This window comes from Gadus macrocephalus, chromosome 12 (assembly GCF_031168955.1).
Source record: "Gadus macrocephalus chromosome 12, ASM3116895v1".
Classification (NCBI taxonomy): Eukaryota; Metazoa; Chordata; class Actinopteri; order Gadiformes; family Gadidae; genus Gadus; species Gadus macrocephalus.
The window spans coordinates 16,639,770-16,654,667 of record NC_082393.1 but is presented as its reverse complement, the minus strand read 5'-3'; the positions used below and the strand labels follow the sequence as shown (position 1 = coordinate 16,654,667).

Below are 14,898 nucleotides of genomic sequence, written 5' to 3'. Positions count from 1 at the left end.
TCGTTCCCCGTTCGGTGTCGCCAGACCTGGAATATTGGAAAGGACCCTCCGCCCTTCTCAGGGGTGTTCCCCTGGGCAGGGTGGCGTCCTACGTAGTGGTCTTCACGGACGCCTCGTTGACGGGTTGGGGAGGAACGTGCCTCTCTCACTCGATCGGAGACAAGTGTCGCACGCCCCCTACAGCACACATAAATGTGTTGGAGCTCAACGCTGTGAGGAAAGTGCTGTTGCATTTCTTTCACCTGGTGCGCAGCCGCCACATTCTGATCAGGACAGACAGCGTGTCGGCGGCGGCGTACATCAACAGACAGGGGGGAGTCCGCTCCCCTGCTCTCCACCGAAAGGCGGTCGAGCTCTGGCTTTGGGCTCATCAGTATCTCCTCAGTCTGAGAGCCCTGCATATCGCGGGCGCCCAGAACTTTGGGGCGGACCTCATGTCTCAAGGCGGTCCCCGCCGAGACGAGTGGCGGTTACATCCCGACATTGTCAGACTGATCTGGCAGAGGTTCGGGACAGCGCAGGTGGACCTCTTCGCGTCCAGGGAGAACACGCACTGCAGGTGGTGGTTCTCCCTCAGCCCTCGGGATCTTCCCCCGTTGGGGGTAGATGCGTTGGCACAGACGTTTCCAGAGCTGGCCGCGCTCTCGCGGTCGGCGCCTTGGCCAGTACCGTTCAGGCCGGATGCGCTTTCACAGGCCCACGGGACGGTGCACCACCCGCCCGATGTCTCGGGACGGCTGTTGGTTTGGCTCCTGAGAGGTTGATCCTGCAGGGCAAAGGTTTGCCTGAGACGGTTATCAACACTATTCAGAGTGCTCGTGCGCCTTCTACTTCTTCTCTCTATGCGGCGAAGTGGTGCGCCTTCTCTAATTGGTGTGAGACGAACCACGCTGTCCCATCTCAATGCGAGGTGGGAAGCGTGCTTTCGTTTTCTGCAAAACTTATTGGAAAAAGGTTTGGCCTTCTCCACTATCACGGTCTATGCGGCAGCCGTTTCGGCTGGCCATGCAGGCTGTGATGGTGGACCGATCTTCAGCCATCCACTGGTCAAGAGATTCTTGCGTGGGGCTAGACGGGTTAGGCCTGTTTCACGCGTGCTTACACCACGCTGGGATCTCCCCACCGTGTTGCGCGGATTGTCCAGGGATCCTTTCGAGCCTCTTTCTCAGGCCCCTTTGGATGACCTGTCATTTAAGACGGCGCTCTTGTTGGCCTTGGTTTCTGCCAAGCGGGCCGGTGAGCTAACCGCTCTGTCTGTCAGCCCGAGTTGCTTGTTGCTAAACGAGGACAGCTCCTTCGCGTTGCTCAGACCTAATCCTGCGTTCCTCCCGAAGAACATTAATAGTTTTTTTTCGGTCGAGGGATATTGTGCTTAAGGCTTTTAACCTCCCGCCTCATTCTAGTGAGGCGGAGGCGCATCTCCTGTGCCCGGTTCGGGCGTTGGCTATGTACGTGAATCGCTCTGCCGCGTTCCGCTCCACACAACAGTTGTTTGTGTGTTATAGCGACGCTAGCAGGGGCCGCGCTCTCTCTAAGCAGCGGTTTTCTCGCTGGGTATGTGAGGGTGTTTGCTTAGCCTACTCTCGGCAGGGCTTGGCGCCACCGTTGGGCGTTAAAGCTCACTCCACACTGAGCGTGGCCGCTTCAACGGCTCTACTCAAGGGCGTTTCGGTGGAAGACATCTGCGCGGCTGCGTCATGGTCTTCCCCCGGCCCCTTTGTCAGTTTTTACATGTTAGACATGTCCAGGGGCTCACTCGGCAACTCTGTGCTGGAGTCCGGGACCCCTTTTACGGCTTAGGAATATAGACATGTTCTTTAAAGCGGCGTGGTTGGATTTCCTCTCGCCGGCTGGCGAGTTGGACTTGATTACCAGTCTTACTCTTCCACCTTTTTTCAAATTAAAAACAGGCTAGGGGGTTTTCTATTGGCTCGCCAATTGTCTGGTGGTTTTGTTTACCAGTGTGGCACTCCCGCCGAGAAACGGCCAAGAGAGTCCCATTATTGGAGAGCCGGATTCCGTAGCTCCGCCCCCGGTGGTAGCCCCCGGTGGTAGCGGACCTAATGGAAACCGTGTTGCTCTGGTTTTTCTTTTCCTTTTCATGGGTTCCATGAAGGCAAGGCAAGGCAAGGCAACTTTATTTATATAGCACTTTTCATACACAAGGCAGACTCAAAGTGCTTCACATATAAACATTGTCATACAATAAAATAAAATAATAGATATTTAGCTGAAAGCTAAAGCAAACATAAAATAGAAAAAGGCATTTTAGTATTAAAATAGAAAATAAAGGCAAAGTTAAATGTATTTAAGATTTAGCAGAAAGCTATAGCAAACATAAAAGTCTTCAGTCTTGTTTTAAAGGTGCTCAGAGTTGGGGCAAGTCTTAAGCACGGATTAGAGCCGGAGTCTTTACAGACTCACTTTTTTCTCCCTTGATCATTGCCTTGCTTGATCTAGGAGGAATTCGTTTTTTATCAAGCTGTTGTGTTTTACACTTCCTTGGCTTTTTGAGTCTTATGGCGCGTTTCCACTGCAGGGTGCGGAACGGATCGGATCGCAAAGGTGCGGGTCGGGTCACGTTTCCACCGCCAAAAGTGGGCGTGACCCGGACTTTGCCGTACCCGTTCCGGCCCCGTTCTCGGGACTGCTCCGTTGGGGTACCGCAAACGAGACGAGACGCCTGAAAGGGTCCCGTGAAATTCTAGCTACACCCCCCCTCTGTTGATTGGTCGACAGAATCGTCACTTCCGGGTGACGCGGGGATAAAAACAAACGAACAGTAGCCTCGAGGTATTATTCTTTACAATTAACTTGTCGCGTAAAACGCTTGCTTGGGCGAACAAGGAGGTGGAGACGTTCGTCTGCATTCTTGGGGAGGAAGACGTTTTTTACGATGTTTATGTAGCTGCCGCGGCGATCGACATCCGGCCTACCACAAAGGGTACTGTCGGTGTTACGCCCCTGTGAGGGGGGTATAGAATGAACAACGAGGACGCAGTGTTGTGGTCAAGTCCAAAGTTGTAATGGTGTTCTCAACAAACAGTACATATCTTATGCAATTCCAAATACCAGATATATCTGTAAAGTATTCATAAAATGGCATTTTCACAGCATGCAAAACCAAACCACTTTCAAAACAACATTCAAATAAACAGCATATTAAAGTGTGCATTGTTTGAGTACTAAGTACTACATTTAAAGCTTTCCACCATAAGACATCTTTCCATAGCTATTCACTAAAAAAAATGATAAACCTCTCAAAAGTATTTTTAACTTTAACACCTTCTTCAATAAGTATTATTTCAGCTAAAACACACTAACAATAATGTCTAACGACACTTAACCTGAATACTGTGCCAGCTTATTCACACTTATATTATATTTTACACATTAAATTAACACAGCGCCAACACGCATTGTCAGGGAATGGCGGACACTTTCCTACCACGCGCCTGCCCGTGGGATGCTAACAAGCACGCTACGGCAGAGCGACTCGCCCGTGTTTAACCCAACTACCCCTTCAAACAATCCATGCCTGGCTATAATCCTCTCGGCATGTTCCCTAGCATTAAAATATAAATATAAAAGCAATTACACAACCACCGTTCCTACCTGTGAGGGGGGTATAGAATGAACAACGAGGACGCAGTGTTCTGGTCAAGTCCAAAGTTGTAATGGCCGCAAAAACGGCAAGCACGCTATTCCCCCTACAGGCTGACCCAGGCAAAACAAAAGCAATCGAACACCGACCATCGAAAGATTGAACACAAAATGAGGTGGAATAAAGAAACTCTGCAACAACTTTCCTAATTTAGCTCTTTAGAATAATTTTGTAGCAAATAAAGAATAATGCATTTTTTAGATAAACATGGAAATAAACAACATATTTTACCAGCATCACTTTATAACTTTAAAGGGCAGAGCAAATGGGTAATAGATAAAAATAGTGAGAAAAGTCAGTTTTTGCATTTTGAAGCACTCATCTACTGCATTAAACATTTTAAACCTTTTTACTACAACACATATTTATACCCATTACATCGGCAGTGGAAACGCGACCTCGGAACTGAGCTGGGCTATACCGCCCCCTCCCTACCGCACCTTTGCGATCCGATCCGTTCCGCACCCTGCAGTGGAAACGCGGCATTAATGTGCTCTGGTGACTTAGGTCGTTTTGACTGGGGTCCAGCAGGAGTACAATGATCGGGCTCCGCTCGCAGCTTCACCTTAGCCCATAAGGCGAAGCCTAGACGGCGTAGCCTACATGAAATAGAACGATAGTTATGTTATTATAACTCTAGTTCTATGATTGTAGGCGTAGCCGTCTAGTTTCCCACCTGCTGCTGTACCCTCCAAATGCTGAAAGAAAAGCGTGGAGGATGAGCGACGGTATACACCGCGTTATATAGACACGATACCGTGGGAAATGTGGGCGGTGCCCACGCTGATAGGTGCATAGTTTGAATTTTCAGCGCGCGCAGGCGCGTGCACGGGACAAGCCCATAAGGCGAAGCCTAGACGGCTACGCCTACCATCATAGAACTAGAGTTATAATAACATAACTATCGTTACTCGTAGCAGAGCGGAGGAGCACGCGCAGTTTTTCAGGTTCAATGTTAAAATTGCACAACAAACAAAAGGAAGGCGCCACCTAGTGGCACTATATGTTATAGACCTGACTGTTACAATACCTACTCGAAGAAAACAAAACCATCCGATGCATCCTCGATGAAACCATGGACCTATCAAAGAATGATGAAACCATAGATATATATATATATCTATGGATGAAACGGCCAATTGAAGAACGCGTCGAGAACACTTCCGGGTTTTACGACAGTACTTGACTTGATGCGTACTTTGAATTGGTACAGTAGGCCTACTTGGGCTACTGATGGCGTTTCACAAGAAAGCAAATACACAAGTACAGAAAATAACGCGAATTGAGAAACATCTCATGTTCCTGGCAGCCATGTTATGAGTGGAAGCCTGCACATGTATTTCTTCAATATTATACAATCAGTATTGCACCCCAACATGGAATTATACAGCTTCTAGTGCAGACCTTCCATTTGTACCTGAACGCACCAGTCCCATGGTTGTACCAAAACGTTTATCTCTAGGTTGGTCGTTTGAAATAATTTGGGGTAGCAAACATTGTTTTTTTGTTTGCTAAGTTAACTTATAATCTAATAGATATCTGATCTGTGAATTGAATACAACGCAGACTACTGAGAAATTATGAAATAGTATTTATACGATACTTCCGATTGCACTTGAAGGGAGCATAATTGCCAAGCGTCAGTAGCATCATAATCACGCATCCACGAAGGACACCGTTACTGATGATTGTGATGCCTTTGTGAAGAATGCATGAAGCCTATGCCGAAGAAGTCCTGCAGTTAGCAGCGAAGACTGAGCCCCCGAGACCTCTCTCCAGTCTGAAGCTGATCTGCATCCGTGTGGCTAGTCGACATGTAGCTGACATTGACGTGGACGCTCTCATAGGTAGGCTATTTGTCACTGACTCTGTCATCGTCGATATCATTCCTTTGCATCATTAATCCGTGTACAGATGAGCACTGGGACGAATTTTTGAAACACGAGGTCCTGGTGGTGATCATACCAGTAAACGTCAACACAGAGCTAGACGGAGTGGAAGTCGATTACTCGTTTTTAAAAGACGCTACGATACAAATACACTGAAGTGGTGTCTCCGGAACACATTGAATGGGGTGGTCGTGGTTAATGACAACTCTAATGAGTCTTGGGATTTTACCGGTGCCAGCCAGACAGTAAACAATAGACACGCTAACTCTCAAATTGTTTGGCGTTCCTTTTTAACAGGTATTACGGTAACAGTGTTCCACTGCAAACATGGGACGTTAAAGGTCCCATGGCATGCTAATTTATGGATGCTTTTATATGGGAGTTAGTGGGCCCCTAATACAGTACTTGAATACGTTCAAGAAATTCCCGCCTCGTTTCCACATACGTACATTCTCGTATGCGATCCAACCGTCTCCGAAAGGACCGAAAGTCCATTCATTCCTATGTGATTCTCCGTAATGTCTGTTTTTCCTCCGAGACTCCGCCCCTCCGTAAAATTTCTGTCCGGTATGTCCGTAATATACGTTCAAAAAATGTAACTTTCGCCGTCGTTTTACGGAGATACCGTATGCAAGTTTTTATGTTTTTCACAAAACATGCAAGTACCTGGCAGGCCAAACTCCTCGCCGATCTCTTTCCAAGCCTGGTTGGTTTTGTTTTTATCTCTGTATATGTCGATCCTCATGTTCCAAAGTACCGGTCTCCTAAAAACGGCCATTATCATACGCTCCCCCATCTTTTGTCCGTAAATAAATTCATGTCCGTACGTAAAACACTAGCGACTCCTTCCGTAAATTTACGGAAGCACGGATACGAAAAACAGTTCAGAATTACAGCCACTACGAGCCAGTCCCACAATGAGTTCCACAAACGTGCCATGGCGGGTCAAGGTGGAGGGTGGGGATGTGGCCCTGAGTAGCTTGCGGCCGCGATACCATGCGCTAGTGGATGTATCGCAATGGCTCGGATTCATAATATCATCCGGAGGTGCACACAGCTTTTGGCCGTGTTCTAAAACGAGCCTCTTGGTGGGGGTTATCTCGGCGGCCGACATTGAGGAGAAAGGGAGCCCCGGCAGTGGGGCTCAGGTGGGAGACAAACGCGAGCAACGATTCCTTTCTCCTCCATGTCACGGTTCAATCTGGACTTCAGGGAATTAAAGCCAATGTTCCTTACACCCAATTCCTTCTCAACCATGGCCGAGGTAACCCCCACAACGACAAGAGACGTAAGAGAACCGCAGTCTAGTCTTTTCACCAAATGCGTGTTATGCGCCATTACACCAACAGCAGAACTGGGCGGGCAAGGCAGAGAAAGGGGAGGCAACTTGGCACCTTATGAAGACAGTTGGGGCCAAATTTGAAATCGGAGCGTCTGAGCTTTAATTTTTCAAAGGCAGAGCAGGATACCTAGTGCGCATTTTACACCTAATGTCTTTTCTAGCCACTGGGGGACCGTATGCAGGCTAGGGGAACTAATATTAATGTTAGAAAACCTCATTAAGTGAAATTGTGGACAAATTGGACCTTTTAAAAATGACTTGTATATGAATTGCATAACCTTATGAGAGAATAATGGAAATAAAATTTGAATTTCTGCAATGTTTACATCAGATAATACACCCATAATACAAGAAGTAGCTGCGCATCTTACTCAATTATGATATTAATGTTTATTTTCATATTGAAGGATACTTTGTTGATTAAGTAATTTGGGATCAAAAAGCAGGATGGGCAGAGCTGACAGTAGATTTTGAGCCGGGATTGCATTAGTCATGTACAATCAGTGGTCAATTTCTATTTACATGCCATGATGTGCGAAGATACAAACCCTGCTGAAATCAATAGTTTAATAACAAAAAGTATAAAATTGTCTCTACCAAATTGATGGGGGATCGACTCGTCCATCACAGGGCTCCCTGTGTCTCTGATAAAGGACCTTCTGCCTCAGCTGAGTATATATGACCTCATAAGGCTCCAGCCAGCCCTGAATCAAAGAGGTACGTGCTTCTGATGAGCTTGATCTGGCTGTTACACACATTGGCACAACCTTACCTCAACACTAGTCCCAGACATGCCCTGAAGTCTCGTCTCACAGATCACCGGAAAGTCTCTTACGCGTGGATCTTCATGTAGATTGAGATAACCGATGTTCCTGATTAAAATGTTTTTTACATTACACTTTTTCTTTTAATTAAAAACAGTCGTCTTTAACCTACCTGTGTAACTGCAAGATCTAATTTAAAGGAGATTCTACATGGCAGATTAATATACTATTTGCATTAAATCGTGTACAAATGTATACTAAGTATATTATAATATAAATATGTATGTGACTAATATTTTAATTCCATTGTAATTTTTTATAAGGCCCAATGCATTTGTGTTTACTGACTAAATAACTGTCCGTATCTGTAAAGTGTTCTGAATTTGTGTGAATTGTAGGAATATCTACTCAATCAGCCTGGGTTCTGATACTACAAGACATTAAAGGTGCCCACCGTGTAAGTCTAAATCATTAAAAAATATAAAGTAGGACCTAGCCAATCCTACATTTATCTTAATCTGTCATCTTTTGCTTTCCAGGTTCTAGACTTGCATTCAGAAGATGGAAGTAAGCAGGAAGCAATGGATACATGTTTTCAGTTAATGTTTTATGGCTTCAAATACAAAGGGGTTGCCAAACAAATTTTTAATGTCAATATCACCACCTTGTTCTTGGTCATGGCCAAGTACATCAAACGATTCTACCTTAGACCCTCCCAATTCCTTCAAACATTTGCCAAAGAGCAGAGAGCTCTGTTGACCATTTTAGAGGGTAGTGTAGACATTGTAGATGTTAAACACCACAAAGATTTGTTGAAAACTGAATCGCAGTTTGCATTATATGTGCTGCATAGGCTCCTCGACCACGGGCAGGCCAAAGAGCTTATCATATATGGCCTAGATCCAGCCATGCTTAACTGGATTCTTCAGGACAGGGGATCTCGGCATGCAGATCAGCAGCTGACCTCTGTTCCCAGGTCAAGCTTAGTTGCAAACCCAACAGCAGCAGCTGACAATATTGCAACATGCACATATGTTGATCTGGAAAACGAGGAAGACGTTTCGCCGTGCAAACGCCCAAAGTTGGATGACACATTCCGGGAACGGGGGGCGGAAACACTGCAGTCCCCTGTGGAGCCAGAGCTGCTTTGTCAAGCCTTCGCTCTCTACGGCAGCTGTCTGACCGGCTCGTGTCCCCGTGGACAGATCTGTTCATTGCAGATACGGGAGTGTGGAAGGAGCACACTCGGTGTGCTTGTTCCTTTTCTACCCACATGGCTCTGCCTCCGTTCTCTGACTATACAAAGCTGCTGTAAGTACACAGGAAATAAATATTGTTTGTGTGGACTGGACTGAATGCACAGATAAAACTCGTCTCTTACTATGCTGTCGTTAGGCTACAATGTGGACACAATCTATCAGTTGATACCAAGAGTGAATCCAACTGTTAGTTTAAACTTCTACTTGAACAGTGGAAGTATGGTCAGGGAACATCTGAACACTTCTGAACCCTAATTTAACTGCTATTATAATTCTCATGTATATGAGATGAATGTAATTCATGAAGAAAAAAAAATTATGTATGCTGCTTTTATGTTCATGCACAGGGATCTTCAGGGTGTCTGAGGTGAAGTCGTTGGCCAAATCTCTCAAACAGCTGTGGCAGACATCCAGGAGCTCCCTGGTGGATCTGGGCATGGCTGTCCTGCCCCAGAGCGCCCTCATGGCGCTGCTGCTGGACGCCTGCCCTGGCCTGCATTCACTGTCCCTGGAGATCCATCCGCTGGATGTGGATCCCGGACCACATGGATCTGGGATGACCCATGAGCCCACTTACCCCAAAGGTGATCAGAGTATAAACAAGATATTTATTTAGTGGATCCCAGGCAGGAAGTTCAGGTAAAATGTTTGAGAAAATAAAATAGCAGTCTTTGCTTAGCTTTTATGATGAACCGAAAACAGAGAACCTTATTATTGGGGTGTCACTGTTTATCAAATTCAGCCTATGATTTTTGGTCAACATAGGAAAAGGAATTAGCCTGTCCTATCAAGTAAAACTAACTGACATTTTTCGAACCATTTGAACAGAGTTGTCTCTAAGGAAACTGTCTGTGAAAGTCCCCCAAGTGATGGCAGACATACACAGCATTACAGCAGTGTTGAAGCACTCTCCCCATCTCACGTCGCTTCACATCTCCGGGATCAGGCTGCCCAATTCCTCTTCCCACCGGGATCTCCTAACTAGCATCTCAGGTATTGTTTGACCTTGTGTAGGGTGACTGCATTTATGCATTTGTTGTTCATTATGCGGAACACTGTACCCCCCCGATACATCTTTGTGAAAGGGAAATCTGGTTTAATCCTTAAAAAGAAAAACAGTAGCCAGACAATCAACCTCAATTGTTTAGTCTGAAGTTGCTTCCTTGTGAACCGTTGTCAGGGACCTTTTTCAGAAGGCTTAAAGGTCCCATGACATGAAAATCTCAATTTATGAGGTTTTCTAACATAAATATGAGTTCCCCTAGCCTGCCTATGGTCCCCCAGTGGCTAAAACTTGCGTTTGGTGTAAAACGAGCACTAGCTGTTCTGCTCGCCTTTGAAAAAATGGAGGCTCAAGCGCGCTGATTTGGAATGTCTTTAGGTATGTCGTCACAAAGCATCTAAGCTCCTCCCCTTACTCTGCCTGGCCCGCCCAGAGACGTTGGCCCGCCAATGAGACACGACCGTGCGAGCGCCACATGTGTGTGTGAACACACACTGCAACGCAAGTGTTTCTTGTCGGTTCTTTGATGTCTCTTGTATTTCCACAACGAGACTGTAGTGGGGGTTATCTCAGCCATGGTTGAGAAGGAATTGGGGGAAAGGAACTTTGGCTTTGACTCGCTGAAGTACATGAACTGCGACATGCCGCCGGTTGCCGCGAGGCACCATCGCCGCGAAGCACCACCGCCCGGCAGCGGGCAGCAGGTAGCGCGCGGTTCAGTCTACTTCAGATTGATGTGAAAGTGGAAGAACCAGAGACGTCGCAGAACCAGACAAAGTTGTTTGTGATTCATAATATCGTCTGGAGGCGCACACAGCTTTTGGCCGTGATAATATGTATTATATGATATAGATATCTATGTATTATATGATATTATTTTTTAGATATAGAGCTCCAGGACTGTAACGCAAGTGTTGTACACTTCCTTGTTATTTGGATAACCGTTCTGCTTTTGGTGTTATTGCGCATAACACGTCGGACTCTCGTCTCTGGTATTTCTACAACGAGACTCTTAGTGGGGGCTATCTCAGCCAAGGTTGAGAATGAATTTGGGGGAAGGAACTTTGGCTTTGACTCCCTCAAGAACATGAACCACGACATGGAGGAGAAAGGGATTGTTGGCGGCGAATGTCTCCCGCTTGAGCCCCGCTTCCCGCTGCCGAGCGCTGCCCGGCAACAATCCCTTTCTCCTCGCAACGGCGCCTCGCCGTTGCGATATATCCACTGTAAACAGAGCGCATGGTACCGTGGCTGCAAGCTGCTCAGGGCCACACCCCCACCCTCCTCCTTGACCCGCCTCGCTCCTCCTCATTTGAATTATAGCTACAGACACCAAAACAGCGCATTTGGGGGAAGCTTTATGTGCGACTGGCTCGGAGTGGCTGTAACTCTGGACCACGGCTGAATTTCGGGAACGACTTTGAATACTGTGTTAGTTGCCCACTAATACCTATATTAAAGAATACATGGGATGGGACCTTTAACCAATCATGGGACCTTTACCTTTCAATCTCAAAAGCGATGTTGCTCTCTTTATTTTAGCCAATATTTCTCTATTTCCAAAGAACCTACAACAGCAGAATCCATCGCTTTCCAAGATGCATTGATTAAAGTATCCAACGTCTTTGACAAGGTCAACAATGCAATACTGCTGTGTCTATCTGTTTTTAGAGTCCAACCATCGCCTGCGAACTCTCCACTTGGAGGACCTTAACCTAGCTGATTGCCACCAAGACATCTTGAATCTTCTGCGAAACTGCATGTTGGAAGGTAATGGATCGCTCACTTCAAGAAGATACATTATTGATATGCATTTGTACAATCACGTTTAAATCTAGAGGTTGCTTCAAAAAAGGTTTTCAATTATACTGAAGGTACAGCAGTCCAGTGATTACCAGTCAATTATCCTTAACTCTTTCTGAATCTTGATCCCTGATCGGGGTTCACCAGATATGTGATGAAATTAGCAAGATGATATTATCAGGTACAACGAACTTCCTCTTGTTGAGACTAAAGGCTTTTGCACGGTATCCATGACAAACTCAAACTAAACAACAAAGTAAGAAGGATACAATACATTGACATCAGCCTGTTCCCTCTTCAATCCAGAGCTGTCGTTGAAGGATTGCAGGCTGCTCGAAAGGTGCAGTGACAGAGAGTCCTATTTACAACAATTTATAGATTCCCTGAAGCAAGTGCGTTCCCTTCGGTCCCTCGACCTGTCGCAGAATCGCCTCGGTAATCACAATTTGAATTTTTTTTTTTTTGTTGATTTCTTTAATAATACAAGGGCATCTGCAACAACCTACCAATACAAATATTACTTTCCTTCCCTGCATGAATCCCTATACATCTTGTTAAAGGATTACTTCAGTGTTTTTCAACCTTGACCCTATTTTGCATTCATTTGGAGTCTTATTAAATAATGTGACAATGACAATTTTATGAAAATCCAGCAAGAACTGATGGCGCTTCAACCGTTTCAGCCTAGAACCCAACGGGTTAATAGCGCTATTTCAATGCATGTCCTCTTAAAGTGCTGGTTTTTGCCACTGACAGGCTCAGATCATTAATGTGTCTGACAACATTCCGAAAGGATCCTTACTGCCTAATTTAACCTTTCTTTACCTCAGGCTTGAAACAGCCTGTTGAAGGAAATTTAAGTTAAGTTGTTGCAGGACATTTCCCTGTCACACACTCAACCCTTCTACCCTAAATCTATATTTTTGATAACACTAAGCGCTTCTTTCTGTAGTCCAACACAACATCTCTTGCCAGGCCTCCCCCACTAACTCTCCTTTCCACCGTTCTCTTCTTGCAACAACTTAACTTTTGCGAGATTTCAGAGAGACTTCTCCCTGAGCAAGGTTAGACAGAATAACAAACAAACCAGATCAAGCGAAAGGAAAGATGTTATTTTGATGGAAGGGGTACCTTTCACAAAGTTGTCACAACAATCTGAGCCGATCACTGGCAAAAACAAGCGATTTTAGAGGAGGTGCATTGACAGGTTGCTGCTGCCCCATAGCGTTACATTGCTGCCCGCTTGCAGCTGCAATGGCTGAAGCGCTCTTGCTCAATACTGTCTGCATTTGTCAATTAGATTGAACATGATGGGGGACAGATCCCAATGTAATTCTTTAAGGGCCTGGTAAATTAAACAATCCTCATGTCTGCTTGCACCGACAGCAAAGAGCGCCCCAACGCTTGCAGAGCTCTTCACGGGATCGCCTGCCAGTGCGGTGAAAAGGCTGGACATAAGGCAAGTGTTGGAATTATGATCCTTTAGAAAGGCTTTATAAAATAATAATTCCATGTTCAAGACTGCTGAGCAGGGACTGAGAGTCTGTAGCCTTGATAGAGATTTCATGACTGGTACAATCGAAACCACAAAAGTGGAAGCTCAAGGAGCTGTGGCATGTGGCGATAGGATATGTTTAGTTTTCAAGTAAGGGAAGCCTTATAGTGAACGGATAAACAAGGGCTTTTTTAGAGAATATATTTTTGCTTTACTCAGAGTCCAACCAGATTTTTTGAAGAGTTCAAGAGCATCACTTAATTATTTTAACCCGATTGGCTGGAGTTTTTTGAACAAAGTAATGCCCATATTTGGGAATCAATTGCTGCCCATTGTGTAATGCAAACTCAAACACGAGGCTAGGATAGGATGGTAGCAGCCTACTTCCAGTGAAATTCAGGGGTGGAGCTCATTTGCATGTTCCAAGTTCGTCTTCACGCTAGAACCTGATTGTAACCAGCCATTTTCTTCCTTAACTTGTCTTTTGACCCTGGACAGCTCGAACTTTATACAGCCAGCTGAGCTGTTGGAGTTGGGACAGCGGCTGCAGATGCATCCCCCACAGCAGCGACTGACCCTTGACCTCAGGAAGAACCCTTGGGACCGTGACCGAGAGACCTGGCATGATGCACTGCAGACACTTCGCCCACTCTGTGACTTTCAGACTGATGGATGGAAATCCAGAAACACAATGGCTGACCACATAAGCAATATGTGAAACAAAACTGGTGGCCAAATATGTACTCCCCAAAAAACTTTTTGGAAAGACCTGTTTTGTAGAAAGACCAATCAAAATGGTTTCAGTTTTTTTGGAGATATTTCAATGAGAATGTGAGGAGCTAAGAATCTGTAGCTCTCACATCCACCCCTTGCCCCTTTTCTTAAAGTGTCCCATGACATGCCACCAGGTGTGGTGTGATTAGCCGTTACAAGTCGTTTTGGAAAGCTGCCCCTTATGACATCACAGGTGGGCGTGTCCACCTAGATGTGACAGATAGATGAGCAACGTTTGCTACAGTCCACTGGGTAGGCTGGTAGACTGATCTATCAAGCACACATCTAGGTGGACACGCCCACCTGTGATGTCATAAGGGGCAGATTTCCTAAACTGCTTGTAACGGCTAATCACACCACACAAGGGGTAAAAATGCAATTAATTGCTCACTCGTTTTTCTGTAATGGAATGGTACTCAGCAATAAAACATGAATGTTGACATATTGACGACATGGAACCTTAGCATTAATCTGTTATATGAATGTTTAATAAGTTAATTTTAATGAATTTGTTGAGGTCACAGCCTTAAGACAAATGCAGTGTCAATGTGCCTAAGGTCTTTGCTGATGGCACACATTTGTAACAGAATTGAAAAATACAATTTGAACGGTTACAATTGTAGAATTAAACTAGATGTTGGGATGATTTTTGGAATCATTCCAGTAAATAGGGTTTCAGTTGCATTGTACTTTCACAAATCAGACAAGATTAATAACTCGGATCTCATAGCAGACCAACACAAATCTGAAAGAATGTGGCATTAGACTTTATTTCTCTCCATAGTTGTTTTGATCAATGGCCTGGGATCTGTAGGCACATATTGCGCAGCACAATCTCGGCCAGCAGAAAAGGTGTTCGTCCAGTTTTAAACCAACAACGTGTAGACTGGCTTTCCCCTGTAAAA

At 45.4% G+C, this 14,898-nt stretch overlaps 1 protein-coding gene across 3 annotated transcripts; it reads left to right on the top strand.

Moving 5' to 3' along the window:
- The first annotated feature begins 4,620 nt into the window (after positions 1-4,620).
- Positions 4,621-14,437, top strand: lrrc41 (leucine rich repeat containing 41). 3 transcript variants are annotated; one of them, XM_060066867.1, is made up of 10 exons: positions 4,626-5,511; positions 7,526-7,612; positions 8,058-8,116; positions 8,199-8,970; positions 9,266-9,502; positions 9,747-9,911; positions 11,593-11,691; positions 12,031-12,159; positions 13,111-13,183; positions 13,718-14,437. In XM_060066867.1, the coding sequence occupies exons 1-10, from the start codon at positions 5,373-5,375 to the stop codon at positions 13,935-13,937; spliced, it is 1,980 nt and encodes a 659-aa protein (XP_059922850.1). In that variant the 5' UTR covers positions 4,626-5,372; the 3' UTR covers positions 13,938-14,437. The 3 variants fall into 3 exon arrangements, with proteins under 3 accessions (XP_059922851.1, XP_059922850.1, XP_059922852.1); XM_060066869.1 differs by having other exon boundaries at positions 4,628-5,511; positions 8,199-8,226; XM_060066868.1 differs by lacking the exon at positions 12,031-12,159 and having other exon boundaries at positions 4,621-5,511.
- The last annotated feature ends 461 nt before the right edge of the window (positions 14,438-14,898 follow it).